This window comes from Centruroides vittatus, unplaced genomic scaffold (genome assembly GCF_030686945.1).
Source record: "Centruroides vittatus isolate TY-2023 unplaced genomic scaffold, ASM3068694v2 contig_393, whole genome shotgun sequence".
NCBI classification, from domain to species: Eukaryota; Metazoa; Arthropoda; class Arachnida; order Scorpiones; family Buthidae; genus Centruroides; species Centruroides vittatus.
The window spans coordinates 363,119-387,268 of NW_027122209.1; the positions used below are offsets into that span (position 1 = coordinate 363,119).

The 24,150-nt window shown below is 31.3% G+C and overlaps 3 protein-coding genes across 3 annotated transcripts; all 3 read left to right on the forward strand.

Moving 5' to 3' along the window:
* Positions 1-1,673: 1,673 nt before the first annotated feature.
* On the forward strand, positions 1,674-2,617 carry LOC136976103 (uncharacterized). Its single transcript, XM_067271319.1, has 5 exons — positions 1,674-1,810; positions 1,883-1,938; positions 2,007-2,139; positions 2,216-2,367; positions 2,435-2,617. Exons 1-5 carry the CDS (start codon positions 1,708-1,710, stop codon positions 2,615-2,617), a joined length of 627 nt encoding a protein of 208 aa, XP_067127420.1. The 5' UTR covers positions 1,674-1,707.
* Positions 2,408-3,258, forward strand: LOC136976122 (uncharacterized). Its single transcript, XM_067271334.1, has 4 exons — positions 2,408-2,521; positions 2,587-2,749; positions 2,814-2,926; positions 2,996-3,258. Exons 2-4 carry the CDS (start codon positions 2,728-2,730, stop codon positions 3,218-3,220), a joined length of 360 nt encoding a protein of 119 aa, XP_067127435.1. The 5' UTR covers positions 2,408-2,521; positions 2,587-2,727; the 3' UTR covers positions 3,221-3,258.
* A 595-nt stretch (positions 3,259-3,853) lies between these two features.
* On the forward strand, positions 3,854-8,915 carry LOC136976104 (sperm-tail PG-rich repeat-containing protein 2-like). Its single transcript, XM_067271320.1, has 8 exons — positions 3,854-4,059; positions 4,118-4,170; positions 4,227-4,368; positions 4,436-4,626; positions 6,434-6,514; positions 6,580-6,748; positions 6,845-6,957; positions 8,691-8,915. Exons 1-8 carry the CDS (start codon positions 3,951-3,953, stop codon positions 8,913-8,915), a joined length of 1,083 nt encoding a protein of 360 aa, XP_067127421.1. The 5' UTR covers positions 3,854-3,950.
* The last annotated feature ends 15,235 nt before the right edge of the window (positions 8,916-24,150 follow it).

A 24,150-nucleotide genomic window follows, 5' to 3' on the forward strand; every position in this document is an offset into this window, starting at 1 on the left:
CCGTGAAAAACCGTATTTATAAAAGTACAGAATGAAGAACGCGTTCGTAATTCCAACCGGAACTGTTCCTCGTAGTTCCGAGTCCAGAACAGTTCATTTGGAACAGTCCCCGGAACTACAAACCTTTACTTCAAAGTACATAACCTCGGCTTGTTATCTGCAAAAATGCAGAAGTGAAGTCAAATTAGACTCTAATTCGTAAAAATATCTGATTCAAAATAGACTCTAATTTGAACAGAAATTAATTCATTGTTTATACTGAAAGAACAGTATGATAAGTTGATTTTAAAAATTTCAACGTCATAACCAATTTGGAAGATTTCAAAATTCGAATTAATTCAAATTAGTCGAAACCGTAATGAAAGATTATAAAGGCAAGAATTTGTAGATTAGTCTAAGGGTTTGTAAATATATGATGTATTAATTTGAATATTAATGAATATTGAGATATGTAGTAAGATTCAGGCTCTGAGTAACGATTACCATACGGTATCTAAATGAAAGACATGTTTTCCATATGACCTTTTTACAAAATGTCCATGAATTACTGTCATAATTCACTTGAAAATACAAAAATTAACTTTTTTGTAAAAAAAGTTGATTTGTTTAAGTTGCATTTTTTACTTCAACCCTATTTAGATGCATATGTGATGTCATCCTTTCAGAACAATTCATCTTTCATTCGTATTTTTCATCAAGCCTACTCCGAATGAGACGAAGACCGCTGCTGACACTTCACAATTCACAGTAATGTGTGGCCGATAACCTGAAAACGGCGACGTTAAAACTTTGGATTACAAATAACTTTGCTAAATATGGCTTTTAAACAATGCTTTTGACTTTTTTTGGTACAGGGATTTCGACAGCCTTGAAGCTCCCATCTTACTCAGAGCTGGAATTTTATCGTTAAATCTATTTCATCAGCTGAAAAGTAGCTCAATATTTACTAGACAAAAATACATATTCTTTTAATTCTTTTCTATATCTCTAAAATCTACACATTAGCAGCATAATTCTTACATTTGTATATTTAATAATGAGAATTTTGATAAATATCACTATCTTGAAATAGCGTTGACAACTTTTCTGTTTTGTAATGCCCCATAATAAATTGTCACATATCGTTAAGCGTGGGAGATTTCTGATGTGTTATGATTCATCTGAGGAGTCTACACTTCATAGGATCTAGTGAATGTGAGTCCCGTGTGATCTTACTCCATGGTCTACCAACTGTCGTCGTGATATTCTCTAACTGGGAGACACGGGATGCAATTTTTATGGCCATTCTGTACAACTTTTTTAAATATCAACGTTTTGAAAAGTACATAGTTGTGCCATATCCTACTATCAGGAAATTTGATTCATACCCGATGTTTATTATGAATACTGTAGATCAGGAAATCGTTTTATCCCTCATCCATACCTCTCAACTTCATTGAGGGCTAGGCCTTTCCGTAATGATAAAATTGCAGACAACTATATGTCTTGATTGTTAATGAAATGCTTAGTAATGTGACAGCCGTGTAACTTTATTAAAGCAAATCATTGTTTCAAAATCTATAACAATCACAGTTAAGGTTAAGAGCAACTTGCTTAATTAATTCGTCAACGCAAGAAACCGACATTTTAAAACAGTGATTTGCTTTAGTAAATATTTCAAAAAGACTACAAAAGACATTGATCATTTTTTGTTTAAAAAGATAAAATATGTTATTCAATCGCTCTAAAAGACAAGAAGTATTCAGAAATTATACCGATTCTCACGTGGGACCAGGAACATATAACATTCCTCGAGAATTTGGTGTTCCAGGTAAGGTAGATTAATCTATTGTACTTTCATATGACTCAATACTTCATTTTTAAAGTTGAATTTTTATTCTAGTTAAGAAATCCAAACCCGTAAAACCTGCGGAAAGCATTACAAATCTATTAAGAGAGGTACGTTTAGAGTCTGTTTTAATGGAATATATTCAATAAATTATTATTTACAATTGGTTATTTTATAGCTTGATCCCAATTACTATGAGAAAAGTGAAAGACCTGTCCAAATGATTTTTGTGAAAAAATATCCGAAAAAGATCATTTCATTCGGTAAAAGTAGCCGAAGATTTCCCCAAGAAACTAAATTGATTTCGCCAGGTTTAAATTTAATGATCGTCGCCCATTTTGTTACATATACATTATATGCATTTATTTAATGATTGATTTGTCATAGGAGTGGGAGAATATAACATGGAGACAGAATTATCTAAAAAACAAAATTGGCATAATCGCCAGCAAGTTGCCTTCGATACAACGTTTCCAAAATCTCAAACTCTCACGCTTCCGCCTCATCCTTATCCTGGACCTAATCATTATAACGTGAAGGCAAGCGTAGAAATGGTCAAATAAAGTTTATTTTGAAACTCGCTGATTATGACTCATTTATTTGCAGCCTACATGGACGAAAGATGACAAATGGATAAGCAAAAGAACACCTTACTTCCCTAGTGACAAATCTAAAAATTTATTTACTCCCTTGGTGAGTGAACTTTTAGATATTTTAATTAGTATTTATTCAGAAAAATATACCAATTTTCGATTTAGAGCCATCCTAGTGTCGGACAATATAACATAATTTCAGGATTAGAATTGATAACAAGGAGGAAAGATTTCCATAGTACGTTATACGATGGTAAACGTGGAGTGGCTTTCAATACGTCGGCTTCACGAAAATACGCGATACCAATGGCAAAGTGCATTATTCAGGGTAAGAAAGTATCATTTAATTGTAAAAAATAGCCTCATAAAAATACAATTACGAAACCTTGTAGCTCCTGATAAACCCAAACAAATAATTGAAGAAAAGAATCCATCCGTAACTTTTAGCAAAGAGAGAAGATTCGTGGCAAAATCAAGTGATGTACCTGGACCGGGAGCTTATGATGTAAACATCTTGCATTTATATATATTTTAAATATGTTTGTAAATAAATGTGAAAAAGAGATATTCGCAGATAAGTCCATTCTACGCTCATACCATTTTGAAGAGATCCTTCAATCTGAAAGCTGCTCTTTCTACACACCGTCGAGTCAATCAATCGATGGCTGCTCCAACTTTCGGCGCCGCTTATCACATAGATACTAAGTGGATAGATGGTATTAATCCGGATGACTACAATTTAGAAGAAACGGCAGACAGTTATCTAGCTGTGCCAAAGTCACAAAACACTGTTAATTAATTCAAAATCTTAATAAATTTTGATAAAAGTAAAAAACTATGTTGTGGTTTAATGGCATTTATTAATATATGAGCAGACATCAAAACTTTCACCATATAATCCATATTAAATTTCGAAATCTTTGAAATTTACGATTACTTGTCCGAGTAAAGATTGAATCGGACTGGACAATAGAATAAGACAACCAAGGGGTGCTTTCCAGGAGTGCTTTCTATAGGAAATTGGCCGGTATTTATGTTAGACACGCAAAAAAATTCGGAAAACTCCACGGCCAGCCCATTTATGGGACGCCGGTGTTCATACTGCTGTTCAGTGGTTTATAGTTTTATCCATTCGATAAGGTCTGCATAAAAACGTGCAGTGCTTGTAATATTGTCATTGGATATTATTGAAAAACTATATTTCTCTACAAAAAATATAGCGCTTATCTTTTAAACACCTGCACGAGATTGAAACCTACAAATTTCCGGTATTCTTTTATAACGGTTTAATTTGAAGAATTCTATTACGTCAATTTAGAAGATGAACGTTATAAAATCAAATTTATTTTAATAATTTACAACATTTTAAATTTTCTATCTGAAAATATTAGTGGTAAGACACGTTCCATAATATTGTATATTACTGCAAACATATTTTATTTAAAATTAATATTGAATGTAAAACATTATTGTTTTGTTACGTTAACAGTTTACATTTTATAACATTAAAATAAATCAATAGAATAAAGATGCTGTTTAATGAAGAAAAGAGAGCCATATTGCAATTTCAAGAAGGATCAACTGGACCTTTAGTTGGACCAGGAAGATATAATATTTCGCGTGATTTAGGAATGCCAGGTACGAAAAGATGATTTAATGCTTGGTTTTCATAATTATGACTTCCTTACTTTTGCAGAAAAATATAAACCTGTAGAAAAGGACATCAGCCTCATCGATCTTTTGCGCGAAGTAAGTCTTTTATAACGTAATGTTTAATAAAAAAGAATTAAATTTTAAACTTTCAGTTCGATCCGGAATATAAAGAAGCAAAAACTGTTAAAAGAATAAAATATATTTTCATAAAAACACCTCCTAAGCGACTTATTCCTTTCAATAATACTTGTGAGAGATTCCCTCGTGAGCAATCTCCGGTTAAAATTATACCTGGTAAATATCAATAAAGCAGCTCAAAAAATTAATTTGCGTAAAATTATCTAAAATTTTATTCTTTTAGGAGTTGGAAGCTATAATTTAAAAAGAGAATTCTCCGAATTTCCAAATAGACAGCATTTCGGCTTTAGAAAAGGTTTGAAGGATCGCGTCGAAAAATTTAAGCAAATTGCTTTCTTTACCACATATCCAAAATCTCCAAATCGATGTCCTCCAACTTTTATGTATCCAGGACCGGCTTCTTACGATAAAAAGGTTCGATAAACTTTTCATCTTCTACATTCTACCTAGAAGCTTCTTTGTGGAAATTCGGATATAGATATTCCGTTCTGCAGGGTGGTGGAAAGTAACTAGGTATTGTGGAATCGCTGTAATTTGTATACTTCTAATACAAAGATTGTAAAAATTATTCGGCATGTACCTTATTAAATGGAAATATGGATACTTGTCTTAAAATGTAATATAGAAACCGAGGCCATCCACCAATTTCTGGAATTCACAGCCTTCTATAGGAAGTCATGTGGGACATTGATGGTAACGTCCCGAATCCGTGCGTCTAATTCTTCCAGTGTTCGAGGTTTTGTTTGATACATGTTTTGATTTATGCGGGCTGCGGGTGAACAATTCCCACGCCAACGACACGGTTTCCTCAGATCGTGATGTGAATGGACGGCCATTTCTCTGTGCGTCCACAACCGAACCTGTGGTCATAAATTTTATTATGATTTCATTATTATTACAAAAATTATAGCAATTTTTCAATGCCTAGTTATTTTTCACCCACTCTCTAGCTATGCTCAGGAGTTATAAAGTAAATAAGAAAATATACTATAAACTATCATTTACAAACAAATGTCCGTTAATTTACTACGTTTACAGTTTTTTAGCCATTTTGATTCCCTTTCTCCTTGTTGTGTAGATCTACAATAATGTATTTTTGGCAAACTCTTTAATTACGTATGCGATAGTTCATGTATCCCCTGATATTGAAGAAATGGCCTGAAAAGGTTCTGCAAATATTTCCTAACCGATAATTTATTGACTTGACTAGTAAGTATGCTTACAAGAACAAATTTGTATACCACAAACATTAAATTGTAAAATTCATTAAAATGCAATAAAATACATAAATAAATACTAAAAAAACTTCACGTTGGCAATATTCGACTCCCTTCCTCCCCTTCGTATACAATGATGTACTTTTCATGACCCCTCCCTGTTAAACTGTATACTTAATTATGGGACATCTCAAAATTCATATGATAGTCCGGAAACCATATGCTTGCACTCAAATTATGGATTATTAAGTATTCTGTAGTATTAATCTTTTAAGTTTCTGAAATTATGAAGTACGTTTGATAAAAATAAAGTATTGTTTCTCAAACACAATGCAGTGCAACTTAACGATCACTTGGCTTCCTTTCATCTTTATTCTAGTTGATACGCGTGTACAGTACATCTCGCGTTTCGGGCTTAATACGCCCCTCCCAAATTATTGTGAACATAAAAAAATGTTCATAGCAGGTACACAGTACGTCATCACGCGATATTACTTATATAAATGTATAACCTATAATTCAATATAAATATTGGAATTTTAAATAACATAGGATGAATAACATGCCGTTTGACAATACAATTAATGTCATATATTTGTTAATGAAGACATGCCAGTGTATCACGTAGGTTGTGTGCGTGTTTCACATACGTGAAACCTTGTTCAGTTTGCGGAGTCCGTGATATTGAGGTATGCCTGTGAGATAATTAGTTTGTATCTTTTTAAAGTATAGCTGGTTTTAAGGTATTGTATGTAATAATCCTTATTTTTAACAAATGTTAGTTGACTGAGGAGGGGCGTAATAAGCCCGAAACGCGAGATGTACACGCGTATCAACTAGAATAAAGATGAAAAGAAGCCAAGTGATCGTTAAGTTGCACTGCATTGTGTTTGAGAAACAATAGAAATAGAATACGACACGGTTTCAAGCTATCAAAAAAATAAAATAAAATAAAAATAAAGTAACTTAATAATCTATTTTCTAGTTTTTCTTATACTTTTCAGCCCATATGGAAAAAAGAAGATAAAAATATTGCCACAGCTCCTTTTGCGAATCGACAACCCAGATCTCTCTTTGCATTATCTGTAGGTGATGTAACTTTACAATATCAAAATCAAAATTCTTGACTCCTAACAAGATTTATTTTAAGAGAAATCCAGGTGTAGGACGTTATAACGTTGGTCATGCTTTAGATCACATTACAAAAAGGAAAGACTTTCACAATCCTTTGTGTGATGGAATTCCTTTTAAATCTACTTCTTGTCGAGAACTCCACAAAGCACCACCAACAATCGACAGAACTACATGCTCGTTTAGAGGTAAATTCTACAAATTTATGTGTCTTATCCATCTTCGAGTTCCTTCAAAATAAAGATATTCAACGACTAATAAGTAAAAATTTACTATTTCTGTAGGACCGGGTAGATATAATATTAGAAATGAAGATAAGATACGCGGTGTACTGTTTGGAAATGATATCAGATTTCGAAAGCAGAAGAACCAAACTCCAGGACCTGGTTCTTATAAAGTATGATTGTGCTTTTTTCTTAATTTGCATTGTATCAAAGGTGATATTGTAAAACTGAAAAATTTGATGTTGCATAAACATAACTTGGGCGTGTAATTAAAATTAAAGATTTCTACAAACAAAGAAGTGACATGAAAATATATAATTATATTAATAATTAGTAACATATAATCTCAGTGCAGTAAATAAGTAAATCCACAAACTTAAAAATGTATTATTGATTTTCCACTCAAGATCGAAAATCAGATGAGGATTCTAAGACATGAGACTAAAAGTCTTGTAATTAGTGATTTAATGTTGAGAATATGAAATTCGTATTTATCTAACTATGGCAAAGAGCAATTTCAGTCTTGAAACATCAGATTTTTGTATTACTTTAAATTTTTTTAAAATTTGAATTTGAGTTATAATTGTAAAATCGATCTAAAATTCTTGAGATTTACATTTTCAAAAATTGACCCAAAATCACTAAAAATTGGGTTTTAAAAGCTTATTCTGTACTGTGTTCTGAATTCTGGATTTTCAAAGAGGAGTTGAATTTAAGTTGCTAAAGCCACGCGAGTAGGCCGGATGGCCGAGCGGTCAAGGTTAGCAGCCTGCCGCCCTGGGGGACCCGGGATCGAATCCAGACGGGTCGAAAAATCCCCAGGAATTTTTCGGGGGGTGGTCCGTCCGGATATGTCGGTCCCCGTCCCTCACCACCCGGCCGCCCCATTGTGGGCCTGGCCGAACCCATAATGGGCATGCTATAAGAGGCCCTCTTGGTGCCCACTGGGCGGAAAGAGTTACAAAAACAAAAAAAAAAAAAAAAAAAAAAAAAAAAAGCCACGCGAGACTCAAATATTGCATTCAATTATCGATATTTATAAGAAAATATCATGAAATTCTCGACATCAAATGATTTTCAATGTCACCTTGCTGTTACTTCAAAGTACCAGATAATTGTAATTAAAGTATCCATATTCAATGCTGTCTAGACTCTAGAGCAGTCCGAATATAAACAGTCCAAATGAAACGAAATTTAATATGGTGGCAAACTCAGAACATGTGGAAGAAATTTCCGTAAAAAATATTAGTACCAAAACTCACTACTACGGCACTTTTAGCGCTGAAAGCAATAAACATTTTGTTTGTTCAAGACACTCATGTAAACTGATCGACATCGATCTTAGCGATGTAGGATACTGCTCAATGTGGTCTCCATTTTAAGATTAAAACCTGAAAGCGATGAACAATATGTTCAATTTCCGACCATAATGGATCATAGAGGATCCATTATGGAAACTCTTTCGAGCTGCATCCCAAGAGAATGGAGAGCCGTCAGTGCAAAGACCTCTTTGGGTTCCTTTCGGAGACCCTGCTTATGCAAATAACAAATAACATAATGATATTGAAGTAGAAAAATAGTCTAATATAAATGTTAGTCTGTTAGCCCCTCTGATGAGTCTCAAAGTTTATGAGTCTTGGGGCGGCGCCCCAGCTGCAATCCCCTCTCGTAGAGCCTGCATTCGATGCTGCCTAATTTGTAACATATCTTCGATAAACCATAATTTTTAAATGTCCCCACAACCAAACATCATACGGATTACGATACAAAATGCCTTCCACGTGTCTCGAGATGTCACCATACCAGATTTCGTTGAACTGCTAAATACTTCTCTAGACAGCGTTAAATAGGAGTACTTTAATATGATCACTCGGTGTTTCAAAATATTTCTTTTAAATTTTTATAGTTGAGTACTTTTTATGATCATACCGTTGTTAAGAAGACTTTTAATGTAGTAGCGGCCATATCTACTCAAATTAGAATGAAAAAACTATTGTCCACTCCAAATTTAAAAGTCAAAGATTCTGCAGATTTCGAATGGTTCGACAACATTAATCCTAAAGATCCTAAAGATCCTAAAGATCCTATTGATATCTTTCGTGTCGACTTCGTCACTGATCAAGATGGTTGAATTGGAACTAATGATAAAATATAATTAATTATTTAAACTACTGTATGTTTAAAGATAAAAATTTAAAAACCGTTATAGTTTTTAAAATTTTTCTTGAGCACTTAGTAACAAAAATGATTGCCGATCCCTATAATAAAATATTTTATTGGTTGTTAATAAATTTACAAAATTTATATGCAATTTTGAGTCTTATTTTGACACTAGATGGCGACACACAATATAAAGTTAAAACATATTTATTTTAAAATTATTTTTATAGTTAATTTGATAGTTTTATTAATAATATCGACAATAATTTTTATTAATAAATACAAAATTTAGCATATTATTTTAAAAAATTATTTTCAAAAAGTTAATGAAATTGACGCCAGATGGTGACACTCATACAATTTTTTTAAAATAAATTTATAATTAAGAATATTTGAGAAGTTATTTAAGTACTGCTGCAATCAATTTAATCATTTTTATTAACTACATTTTATTAATTTGGTAATTTTAATGCATTTATTATCGCGAGAAAATGATACATATGTAGTTTTCTGATATTGTCACATAACGGAAAACAAAGTATCATTTTTTAAGAAAGTGTTGCCAACAGTAAATATCGAGACAGGAAATTTTGACATACTGCGTGCGAAAAGGAAAGTTTTGACAGATATGCTACCATGATTAAAAGCGGCGGTTTACTGAAAATGTTCTATACCAAGTTGTTTTGGACTTTTGTGTCGTCATTTATCTATCTAGCTATTCGCTCGGACGTCTGCAGTCGTCTTTGATGGATGTTTTCGCTTCATTGCTGCAGGCAACCCGCGTTTGCCAGATGATAGTCAATTGCCGCTAACAACGTTGCGCAAGAAGGACCATCTTATGCATGTTTGCTTTATGTTGTATTTTATTATTAACTCCCCCTTTTTTAATCGTATTTTCCACTCTTCACACTCTTCAAAATCGGAAACAAGCTTATCGCTTTAATCAGTTTCGGAAAAAAATGATTATATTTAATTTAAGGGAGAGTGTATAAATATATTTATCAATTCGTGCCGTGAATCATTCCCGATTATTCATTATAATTTCATATTTTTATGAGCTATGTTTGCATAATGTATCAATTGGTCACGATCGTTTTTCAATATTAGTTGCTATTCTTGTATATATTTGCATCGCGCGTTATCTTTAGACCTATCTAGAATTTATCAGGTAGCGTTTTTTTAATTATATTACACGGCCCGAAGACGAATGCGAGTCGCTTTTTATTCTCAATACGTTGTACTCGACACCGCATTCAACTTTCAATCACAATATTGATTCTTTATCGGTAATGCGGTGCACGGAAGTTCTCACGAGAACTTTATAACCTCTGTATGGCATGAACAGGCTGTTTAAGTATGCAGGTATTTCGTTCGTTGTATGTAAATTATAAGGAACTATTAATGTTTCATAGTATTTCTTACATGTATGTACAGTACCATGTACAATAGAGATAGCATTTACATACCTTACTATTATACAACTTATATTATATTTTATTACATTTTAGGTCTAGTATAAGCTATTGGAAAGAAAATTTTAGATTTAAATCAACCTTTAGATATATTATATTTTTACTTGCAAACAACGAAGTCAAAGCCTTGTGTCATATCAGCGTTGAACTGTTACACAAACCACACAGCATGCAATTTAATATGGAAGCACTCTATTAAAGAGATTTTTTAAATGTGAAATTCGTTTTAACCCTATGTTTTTATATGTATTTTTTAATAATACTAGATTGACATCTACACAAATGGGTCAAAAAGTTAACGAAAAATTGATATTAAATTACACTAGTGTCTTTTCTACGCCGACAATACAGCACCACCTCCTCGTAAAAGGTATTCCTCGGTATAAGAATTTGAATTATTTAATATTAAAAAAACAATTTAATATGATACGTTAATTATAATTTATTTATCAAACGTAGATATAGAAATAATCGTGAAAATAAACTGTTTATTCGATATATCACGTCCAGTTATCGAATATCCTCTTCCATTCGTTACTAATTAATCTGATATATTGGCAATGTGACATTTGCTCTTGCAATCTGCTTTGTTATGATTTGGCTCCATAGTAGACACTAAGAAGAGTGAATTGCTCGATCTCCCTATTAGTTAATGGAACTTTGCCCCTGTCTGTACGGGTCAGTTTACGATGGCCTACTGTACGGGGTCAGTGAAAAAGATAAATATTTGTCTCTTACCACTCGCTGCTTTTGCTTGCCCCGTAAGAAGGGGGTTAAGCATCTGTTTTTCTTCTACACAAGTCAAAATACCGATGTCATCACCACGACTTTATAAAAAAAAAAAAAAAAAAACGAAGCCGATGATATTAATTATAAAATTCTTCTTTAAAATTTTTTAAACGTAACAATTTTGCTTATTTTTTTATTTCTTAATCAAAATGATTGTATTTAATCGAATATGCTAGTTTAAAGTTTCAAAAATTAAATTTATCGATTTTATTGGTTAATTTAAATTTGAAATTTTACACTTATCGATTTTATTGGTTAATTTAAAATTTAAAAATTTAAATTTATCGATTTCATTGGATAATTTCCTTTCTACGCGAATGCACCGAAGATTCTTTTTAAAATTGACCAATCGTTGTTGTCACAAAGTTGACTTTTTAATTTTGCCTTTTTTTATTATTATTTCGAAAAATTCGAAAACGAAAAATAAAGAAAGTGGCGTGTGTCAAGATACTCTGTTAGAATATTAATTAGCAAAGATAAAAAAAAAAACAAATAAAAAGAAACCAATGGTAAAATATTGTCCTTGAAAGAGATTGGAAATTGCTTGTATCACATGTTCTTGCTCATGCAATGAACGTTGTTCTACTGCATTAAAGTCGTTAAACTGATAGAATATCGTTTCATTCACATTTTATTTGTACGAAACACGTAAAGCTTTTACTGTTTATCTGTCAAATTGCCGAAACGTCTCGTGAATTATAAATGTATTTTACGAAAAAGGGTCAAAAACTGCTAAAAGACGTGTCATTCTTTACGGAAGTTGCTTTTTTATAGTTGTCTTATAGAGATACATAACCAGATACCAAGGGGAAAAAAAATAAGAATAAATAAAATGCTATCTCGCTCCGGGTATATAGGCCTATGTAATTGGCCGTCCACGTGCGATTTGGCAAGATTTTTGGATGAATTTCTTTGGGGGAAATTTTTCGATTAGGAGGAACACCTGCTGCTCTTCAAATGAAGACGAGAATTCGGGTTTAAAGAGAGGCACGAGCCGAAACTGTGATACGAATCCCTTACCTAATTCACCGTTTCGCCAGGATGTTCACCTCAAATGGGAAGGCGTGGTCGTTAATATAACTCATTTTGCTTACCATCTTTAGATAAAGCTCAAGTTAATGATTTGTTTACGATTACCATATAACCTTTAAGAGAGGCAATCTCTAAGTTTAACGTTAACACCAGCAAAGAAAAAGAACCGAAAGACGGCCAGCAAGGAGCCAAACGTGGACACGACATTCTTAAAAGCAGACTCATTGGCGTCCTTTCTACTCATTTATACGGTACATTAAATAAAAGGCGATAAGATTTAGAAAGAGAGACAGACATACAGACAGAAAAGTGCCCTTGTGTCTTCAAAACTTTATAACTTTACTATATTTAACATCTTTTTTCTTTTATATTAAGTGAGTCGGATATAGGACATCATCAATTCTAAGTCGGATAAACAGTTTTGACTCGAAAATTGCAGCCATTAGATGAAAGATAACAGAAGCATGCAACAAAGTTGAAGAAGAATTGCAACACGCGGCACATAAAATATATATATATAAAGTCAGTTATCAAGTGCGAAAAGTGGTCGGATTACCCAAACCAACATTTGGAAGTCGACCAGACTCATTAGTCATGACAGTTCAATGGTTTATTTTATAAGAAGAGGGAAAGAAAAGTAAACTATAAACAAGTTAAATCCTTAAAAAAAGATGAAGAAAAAACTTTATAATCCAATAATATCGAGAAGTTTCCATCGACTATCGTATTATCGATAATACATTTAGCAGAAATAATCTCAGCAGAAGCAACTTAATCTATCGTTAGACTCTCTCACTCTCTCCATTTTCTTGGCTTCTTGCCACCCATCCGAAGAAAACTCTAAAATTGTTGTGTTTTTTAAAGAAATCCAAAACGATTGTATTAAAAAAGAAGAAGAGGAAATTCGAATAGTTTTTAAATCGACTTTCTTCTCCTAAAATGTCATTGTCAATTCACCAAGATTGCCTGTGCGGCCATCGCAAATGGTGTTTTAATGGGCGATGCCCTCTATCTGGATTTCCAAAAAGAAACGGACCATTTGGAAGAACCGTTAGCTCGAAACTGGAAGAAAAAAAGGTTCAAAAAATAAAAATAAAAAAAGATTTATATGTATATATATATATATATATTGACCTCTTTTTTAGTATCCATTTTGTTAACGATCTTATGATTGTTAATTGCTCCAATTAAGCGTTTACCTTCATTAACTTACTCCAAACCCTTTGAGGTGAGGTTGTGATTCTCTCGCTTCCACTTAAAGCAATTTCGTTTTTTTTTTTTTAATTTTTTTTTTTAAATTTTCTTTTTTCCTTTCTATCCTTTCCTTATTCACTTCTCATTAGTTAACTACCATTACGAGATTGCTTTCGGTTTTTATTGCTGTCTAAGTCGATCGTGTAGTAAAACTTGAAAATTTAAGTTGCGAAAGATGTGAGACGCTCTTTGAATACTAATTAATAACGTTAAGCTGATATCTTACTGGATCAAAATTCAATTTTATTTATTTTTTAACTGGAATTTTATAATTAGGAATTCGAATTCTGTAATAATGTAAATCATTTTATTCACAATTTATATAATAACTGTTGTAAACGATCGATAGTCGACTAACTGTTAAATAATCGAATATTTTCTTTATATTCTGTGCTCTAATCTTTGTAAACAAACACCGAAATTTGACTTTTATAATTAATTTAATCGTTTAAATCGAATTTAATTGTCAAATTTCTGTTCAAAAATTCAATATTAATGCTCCGAACCACTCAAACTCTACACAACTTCGAAGATAACGCTTCAAAATGCTGTTAGAAACTAAAAAATAAATGCTTTTTTGATAATAAAGTGTAACAGATACAAAATTATATGATACGACATCAAAGAAATAGATCTAGATACAAGCAATAAAGTTTTTAGCCCTTATCTTTCAACAAATTTAATAAATTTTAGCTTAAAAAAAGCAGCTGTAGCGAATTTAACGTATCCCTTATCATGATAAATAGATTCAAAGTTATTTATTGTTATCATGTATTAGGGTGTAAGTAGCGAAGCTTTAGTTATATAATTCGAGTAAAATTTAATATTCATCACTATAAAATTATATGTTATTGTTTAAATTATAATGATCTGCAGCAAAAAAAAAAAAAAAAAAAAAAAAACAATGCTCGGTTAAAATCTACAAGTAGATCCAAAGTTGTCTGATAGCATCTCAAAGAAAGTGCAGTAGCAAGACAGGATTCTAGGAAGTGAACTGTAAAAAATAGAGCAGGAATAAGAACTGAAGCCGTATTCATACACACCAATTTCCTAAAAAAATTAAAAATATATGTAAATAATTAACGAAATATCTATTTTATTAGTCACATTTGTGAGGTAAATAAACCGTAACATTATGGTATCTGTCCTTCACGCGTTATCTTCGAAGTATTTGGCTAAATAAAGTCGTTTTTATAAATTAGATCTTTTTGGTTTTCATGTTAAGTATAAAAAACAGGATTTTTAATTTTTCTAATTGATATAACAAACTTCCCTTCTACAATGTACTGTACAGTATTATTAGTGTGTCTTACAATGTTTCATTGTATAAACTTTTTGTAAAGTAAGTAGTATAAGTACGGCAGTATAATAAAATAAACTTATTTAAGCCTACTTATATGATAAATTAATAACAACTTCCAATAACGGCCATCTCATAACAACGCTCATCTGTAAATGGCGGCTATTTTAACAAAAAGAAATACAAAATAACCTCCAAACAACGACTACTCTCAACAACGGCCATCAGTTCCCGTCAGTGGCCGTTGTTCAGAGGTTTGACTGTCCTATACTCTAGGCTTACAATATCATCAGTAATAATAAAATAATATCGATGTTATATAAGCTTACTAAACTTATACTGCTTCAGTATGAGTTGCGTGAAGTGGTTATATTTATACTCTATAAGAAGATTAATAGGGTATTCAATATAGTAAGCAGTACAAAACACTATACTATACTACTAGTAACATATAGTAAGCTTATTTTCGTAAACTTTTTATACTAAGCATTACAATATAGCTTAGGGCCTTACATTTTTATATGGTGAAGAAAAGGGCCTGTTTGTTTTATGTTATGAGACAAGTCTAAGTTCACTCTGTATTTATATAAACCAGAATTAGATTTGTGACCCTGTTAAGCTATAACATATAAGAGGCCCTTCACTTTCACTATATAATAAATCCGCCACGGGCTTAGAATATTATTATTAACGTTAAAATACTACCAACGACACTCTATTGTAGGCTTACTAAACTCTATATGATATATATCAACACAGTTTAACACACAATAAATTTCAGTTAAGCCGAGTCTAACTTATTATTTTGATATATTATATGTAAAATTTAGATTGTATAATATAATTCAAAAGGAAACAAGTCTTCGTAAACATTTTGAAATTTATACTAAACACAAAATTTAATTTTGGTATCAACTCGGATATATATTATTGTAATTTCTACGTTCGGACACACATCAAACTTTTGTAATACACTTCATTAATAACCAAGTATTGTATACAAACAGAAAATTTGCATTTGTAATTTATTTCAAGCGAAGTTAACCATTTTAGTCAAATTTAACGGTGTTAATATATTACAAACTAACAGTAACAGATGTATAAACTAAGAATTAATTAATATAAATTAAAATATAATCGATAAAAACATTTAAATAATATCGATTTATTAATTGAAATTAAGTTTTATAAATTGATAAAATTTACGTAATTCAAAATAGAAAGCGTAATGGACAGACTCGACTACTGTGACTAGAAAAAAACGCACGATGTTACGTTATTTTAAGTGTTTAGAGCATTACGGACAGACTCCGATGACTGTCAATCATGTTCTATCATTAAAGTATGCAAGTTTTTTATATTATTTTAAGCGTTATATCAATTTAATGTATATTAGAACGTTACGGACAGACTCGACTTCAATGTCTGTCAATCACGTTCTGTTCGTAAAGATGTTCAAGTTTTTACGTTATTTTTAAGCGTTACGTCAATTTAAAACGTAGGACGTGATGGACAGACAGGTCCGATGACTGATTCTTTCATAAAAATACGCCGATTTTTATATTACTTTTTACGTCAATTCAAAATATAGAACGTGATGGACAGACCCGACTACGACGTCTGTCAATCGGGCTCCTTCGTAGATATACGCAAGTTTTTAAGCGTTAAATGTGCATTAATTATATCATTTTAAACGTTACATTAATTCAAAATATAGAGCGTAACGGACAGATTAACTCCCAATATCCGTCACTCACGTTCTACCATCAAAATATACAAGTTATTTTAAGCGTTAGAATTCTATATTTAAAATAGTTTCCTGTCAATCTACCATATTTAAGCTTACGTATGCGTTGCGACGTCGCGTCACGACGCGTACTCATCAACAAATTGCGTTAATAATAATTAAAAAAATATGTTTTTGAGTAAGTTTCCTTGCGTGTTTATTTAAGAAAAATTCTTTAAAGTTTTTTTTTTATATTATTTTAATATGTTTTAAATTGATGATGCGTCAGTATACGCGGCGACATGTTTACTGACGTGGTAAGCGAAGATGCGTATATTATAAAAAAAAATTGTACTGAAAAAATTTTAAATATTATTAGAAAAATTTCAAAGTTTTGTATTTATTTCGAGATGAAAAAAACACGTGAAAAAAATTTCGGAAACTAGCAGATATTTAAAAATAAAAATCGCAACAACGTTGTAAACAAAGTGTAAATTGCATAAAATATCAATAATTTTGCTTAAAAATATATAAATAAAATATTTAAGAAAACTCTATTTATAAACAAATTAATTTTTGGAGATTTTTAAGTATTTTTAACGATTTTTTTTTTTTTTTTATTACTTTGCCCGTTTGTCTTTGTGTCGGCCCATACGATTTCACAAGACAAAAGACGAGCGTGTAAATTTTTAATTATAGGTGAGTATAAAGTGTTTTACTCTGAACAGAAAACTACTTTTCTTAGAAAGTAACAGAGCTGCTCGTCCGTATGTCTGTCTGTAAATTAATCGGTTTATATTAATTTACAAATTGGCGCATATGAGACCCTGCCATAGACGGACATTTACCGGGGTTTCAGGTTTATGGGGCCTCGAAAAACATTCATTTCATCGCATTTCTTGTATATTAAGAAATAATATATAGGCTATATGTAAGTATAACTTTAACGTCGTTTTAGTTTATTTAATATAACGAAGGTTTCTCTTCACCTCCAAGAGGTCTTAACCTTCTACAAATTCACGCTTCCTGTAAAAACTTATTTGATAAATGAAATTAATTAAATACAAGAATAATGGTTCGAATATTAACCAATGAAACGACTAGTTACATAGAGCAGAGTGAAAATAGTTTTAAAAAGTCGTATTATTTGATGACCCGGAGCGGATTTTATGTATTATAGTCTACAGTTAATAGGCCGAAGCAATTCGATATAATGTTTTCCAATATTCCAAAAGAATAAACCATCGAAAAGATTTCTGGAGACAAATTGAAAAGTTTCTTTGCCAGTGGCTGTCTGTGGACAAGACTTAACAAGACAGTCACTTGGAGTGGTTGTATTGTACTATCGCTGCTTCTGCTTCTGCTGCTGCTGCTACAGCTACTACTACTGCTCTTATTTCTTTCTACAAGGAGAAAACTTTATACCGAGTTTTCAAACTCTGACAGAAATGAAGAGAAATCTGTAATCTTAAAAATTGAATTTTTCACTTTGTTTACGTTAACTGCCTTAAAAATAATTTCCATTTTTAAACTGGTCGACGTATACTTATTACTTGTTTATTCTTAGTATTCGCTGTATTGAAAAGCGTTATTTATATTGAAAAACTGAAAGTGTACATTTTTTTTTTTTCGCTTGTTTAAACACAATCCTATATTTGTGTATAACACTAGGATAACACTGCACGTCTGTGTTTCTTATGTTTACTTATCTAATTATACCTGTATTTACCTAGGATTATATTCGTGTCCGTACATTTTTGTTGTTTATGATTTGTTTATATACGTAATATGTCCGCGTGTGTGTCTGTACGAGACAACAGATATAACTTGTTTATTCTTACTATTTGTTGTATTAAAACGCGTTATTTATATTGAAAAATTGAATAAAAATGCATTTTTTCGGTTATTTAAATACAGTTTTACTATTTTCATATTTTGTATGTACGCTTCCTTATATGCTTTTGTCCTGTACGTGTCATGATAATACGATAATGCTATGTATTTGTGTATCCTACTTATCTTACTAGTGTTTATCTATGCGTCTGTGATTATATTCCTGTTTGTATGCTCTTATCGCCCACGTGTGTGATTTGTTTATACTGTATATTACTATAACATGTCTGTGTGTCTGTCTGTAAATATAATAGGTATAACGCTTTTATACAACACTTGCATCTTTATAAAAGGTTCCCTTCTACCAAATAATAAGTTTAAAAGCTCGAGCCTTTAAGCTTCAACTTGCTTAATGTGTAAATTTAGTCCCGTCTAGATTAATGAATATTAATGTTTCTGCGTTGTCTTTAACTAAAAATAATTTAATGTAGATAAAATTAAGTAAAAATTTATTATTTTCGCGTGATAACATCTATTGATTTTCAAACGTCCTTACTGGAAACGGAGGTTATTAATATTTTTACACAGTATGTCTGTATGTATACGATAAATCTACCTCTTTTATATAATGTATAGAGTGAAGTAATTAAGACTAACTTATGTGAATAAATTAATTAATTTCTTAATATTGCCTAGTACTACGCATTATTTAAATATTTTACTGGTTCTTTTTTTTAATTTTAAGGAGAAATTTAATACACACACACGCACAGAGATAACATGTGACGATTGATCGAATGCCTTTTTACAGAATGATCTAGTAATGTACTGTACGACTCTCATCAATTGCATGAGAATTTTTGCCAATACAGAGTCACGAAATTTCACTTCAAAATGACTCTAGTATTTGTTTTCGACTAGTAATGGGCCGAAAAAAAAGCTAGGGGAAAACAAATCCGGTTTAAGATCATATGCCGCACATGCCAAATTTAAGGAATCAAACCTTCAGATGACAATTATGCCAAGCAGAAAGGTAATGGTTGGCTGCTCCTCGACCGTCATTAACTACAGATGTACTCCACGTCGTCTCCTTCATCCCCCTGGAGGCATTCTTTACACCTGTATTAAAATCAAGCTAGAAGAAACATAAAACCGAATTCGACCAAAACAGGAGCTTCCCCAACCGTGAGACTTCTTTGCAACCTGTAGGCATCACTACGGGAGGGAACTAATTTAGTAAAGGCAGCAAAGCGAAACTAACAAACAGGAAAAACGATCGAACCGATATTAAGAACTAACAAAAATAGTGGAAAATAGGCTTTAAATGATTCACGTGATTTTACAGTTGGTTTAGTTCCCGTAGACTAGACGGCGCCGACTATTTCCGGTGTGTTATCTTGTAGGCGTTTTGTCGCCACTACGGACGTAGAAGTGGTCCTCTTTCTTATCTCTTTCCTTTCTATTCTCTTATCGGTATTCGATTCTACTCAAAAACACACCATTAATCCGACATAAGCCCTATTTATAATGAAGTCAAGTCGACAGAAATGACTTTAAACATGCAAAATTCTCTTCTCGTGATGCTAAAAGTATTTTTAAATATTACTCAACCGTAAACATGCCAACTCTCCTCCACTTACCTGTGTTGTTTCTACACGTTTCTTCCTTATCTACAGTCTTTTTTATCGACGTTCAGTTTTTGCAATTCGACTAGAAAACTATTAATTAATCTCATTTATAGGTGTGGGAAACATGTTTCTTGTGTTTAACAAGGAAATCTTTTAACTCCTTTTCGGCATGCGATACGAATCTTGCACTTTATAAAGGTTTAGAAGTATACTTGTAGGTGCTCTTCTAGATATTCAAATACGTAAAAAATAACAAGAAAGTTTAGAATATAGAAAAATAAAAAGTTCGTTTCAGAATTGAACTTATTTTTTACCAGTATTCAGTTTCTAGTAGAATAAATTACGTGTTTGTCTTTATAGACGTAGAAGTCAACTTCATTCTTATCTTGTTTCTCTAGCATCGTGTCAATATTGAATTTTCGACTATAAGATTAGAAAATAAACTAAAAATCCATATAATTCAAAACAGATGTCTATGGACGGTACACACATCCAATATGCAAAGGACGAAGTTGCTTCACTTGTAGCTTCGAGCCAAGTAATAAAAGTGTTCCTATTAAAAAATAGTTCATTATTATTCAAATATCGCCATCTGTACCTTTACTGAACCCTTCTAAGATTGTTACATAATTTAAACGCTTCAATATGGATATACGATTGATGTATAACCTGTCGATATTCAACATTCGAGTATGCTACAGTTGAATGTTGAATATCGACAAGCTGTTTGTCCAAACTGTGTACTGTATACATTTGGAAAGATGTAAACTATTCGCATGTGTGGCTCCACTCCACCCTTGCAAACTAGAATATCCATACATATTCATATATTGGTTACAGGTTCCTCGAATTCAAGCAATATGGTAACTCTCGTTGAAATGTTACAGGATAATATGGTTAATATTATGTAATGGTAAAGTAAACTATTATAATTATGGATGAGATGATCGTAGAGGTAATATGGCCGATATTCCTGTAACGGTAAGTTAAATAGCTTACTATTATTATATATTACTCAAACGCGTGCCTATATCCCACCCTTGCAATTAGAATATCCATACATATTCATGTATTGGTTACAGGTTCCTCGAATGGAACTAGTTGAGATGCAGTAAGGTAATGCGGCGAAGATTGTGTAATCTAAATGAATTAGTTCACTTTACCATTACACGGGTATTACTTTATCTTAAAAGAGATATCTGTAGAGTAATAAGGCCAATTCTTTGTTTATTTGTAAACTCTTTTACTTTATCAAGACCTCATATTATTCTATGGAAATGTAGCCAATTCTTTGTGTAATTTTGGAAGCTGGAGAGTGAGAGTATCACTTGCAACTTGTTCATGGAACTTACCCTATGGGCATCTCATCCAGAGTTATTGAATAACACCCATTCGAAGAACCTGAAATCAATCAAACAACTTCATCATTCGTTCGCATGTTTCACTCGACCAATTTTTTCTCCTCCTTTTTTTTTTTTTTTTTTTTTTTGTCATTGACTGAAGACATTATAACGTATTGAATTATTAAATCGAAGAATGCAGTAAATAAGAATATTGTTTAATCTCCAACAGAGCTAATTGCTAGAAAAAATTATATTAACTCTACCACTAATTACTTGTTTGTCGGTTCCTTTGAGGGACAGTGACAAACGGAAATTATTCTTTGAAGGATAATAAGGCGGAAGAACTTTGTTGATAGAAATCTTGTAGGAAGTGCTTTACCGTGAAGTTTACCTTAATTAAATATTTTATAATGTAACTTTAATGATATTTTCGGTTATTTTTTTCTTCTTTCCTTTCTTTTCTCTCTCCTTTCTAACTCGTTAAATATTTTCCCTTTCTAAAAGGATTCGATTTCTAAAATGATTTTTGAGAATTTTATTCTATTTATTATTTAAAAGAATGTTTACGATATTAATTTTAAATACAGTTGAACCTCTGAACAACGACCTTTGACGAGAACATAAAAAGGTGGCCGTCGTTGGGAGGTCGCCGTTATTGAAGGTTCTTCTGGTATAAATTTTTAAAAATAAAAGAAATTAAATTTTCTATTCTTTGAAATTGTTTAAACAATACTGTTTTACAATTGCACGGCTAATTTGATTAAAATAACCCTACTTAAAACGATAAATTCCATAGAAACTGCCCTAAAACACTTTAAAAAGCCTCTATATAATGTCCAATATGGTTAATAGATACTATTTAAGTGATGAATTTCATATTAAACGTCTTACAAGTTATAAAAAAAATCGAATTTCTGAGACTTAACGTCAGTAAGTTTAACAATGTAACTTCGAGCTAGTAAATGTTAAGAAAAGTGTCACTATATAAATTAGTATATTGGATCTGTAAACAGCATTAATTATTTAAGTATATAGAAGGTTAATTCAATTAATTCGACAAATTAGCACTTATTTTTACTATTGTATTACTTTACAAGGTTCGTTAATCATTTATACTTGTTAATTTTCTACTTCTGTGAGTTGGTAACCTTTAAGTTTGTTATATATTAATTTTCCCTGTAGATTTTCTTTATTTTTTCGCTTAGAAAACCTGATTAAAGTAAATTATTAATTTAAAAAAATATATATTGTTACTTCAAATATTGAAATTTTAATAGTTTTCTTCTGGTAAGCAAATAGTTTTATTTCTAAATAATTAAATTAATTAAGAATTTTATGAAAATAATTTATTAATTCATAATGTGATCGTTTTCTTAACATTTACTAGACAAACGTTACGTTACTAAATAGTTTACTAGCTTAAAATTTACGCTATTAAGTAGTCTAGCAACTTAAAAATCACGTTGCTAAGTAGTTTACTAGTTCGATCTTTCAGAAATTCGACTTTTTCTCTAACTTGTAGGACGTTTTTATGGAACTTGTCATTTTAAACAAGATCTATTAAGCATACTAAGTCTTATACACAATTTTTTAAAGTTTATTTTAGTAGGACTTTTCAAAAAACTTGCTTTAAACTTTCGTTAGAATACTAAAATTCAAGTGGTTCTTTACTTTCAAGTTTTTCTTTAAGTAGGATCTTTACTGTTTTAATAGTTTAATTAGCATTTTAATTAGCTATTGCCTTAAACAAAATCAAGTAAGTGACTGAATTAATTTAAATTATAATTTTTATTTTTATTTCTTTTTTTTTACTTGAATTTTTAATCTTTTTTCTGGTTAAGATTTTCAATTTAATCTCTTTTAAAGCATTATTTTTATTCTCGAATTCAAATTTCCTCCCATAAACCGAGAGAAAAAGTAAACAATTTTGCTTTAGAAATTTCTTAAACAATTTTTCTCTAATTTTTCTATAAAAAAAATTATAAATTTAATATTTAAAACAGAATATTTAGTACTAAAAAAGTCACACCTTTCTACAGGATTGCGTCAAATTAAAACCTCGATAACTTAAATTATAACAATTGTATAATAATTTAAATTATATAAATGAAAGCGATATAGATTGTGATCATTTATAACCTTTAATAAATAAATAAATAAAGCAAATGAAAGAGAAAAATAAGATATTTATGTGATGCCAACTAGTAAAAAGAGTGCTATTCATTTTATATATAATATACATCTCGTATACCGTTTATCCAGTTTCGGACGTGCTAAGAGTTTAAGTAGAGAGTTAGAAAGGGAGAGAGTTCAACGCGCTTCTTCTTCATCTTTTTCGCCTTCAGCAAATCACAAAATTTTTCGAATTTTATCAGAAAATTCGCCAAAAATCGTGCTTAAATGGCAAGATAGCGTATATACCACGTAACATACATTCCTGTATTAATGGCTGTTTTTTTCACTCTATCGCTCACAGATATCCGAGTTATATTCGATTCGGTATGGAAAAACATCTAAAAGTATCTATAACAGGTTTTTTTTCTTCGATGTTTTGTGGTGCCCTGAATAAGTTTCGTGACAATATCCATGCCCTTATGAATAACTTAATATATTCACCGTAACTAAAAAACGGTTCGATTTAGGAAAATTATTTTGACAGATAAAATTCATTATTTCCACGCGATGACACGTATTGATTTTCAGAACGATCCAATACCGGAAACGGAAGTTATTAACATTTCTTTATATCGGTCGCGTTGTAACCGTGCGCGTAGCGTTTTAATATGAAATGAAATGACGCTACGGCATGTCATTTTTTCTTCTTTATTT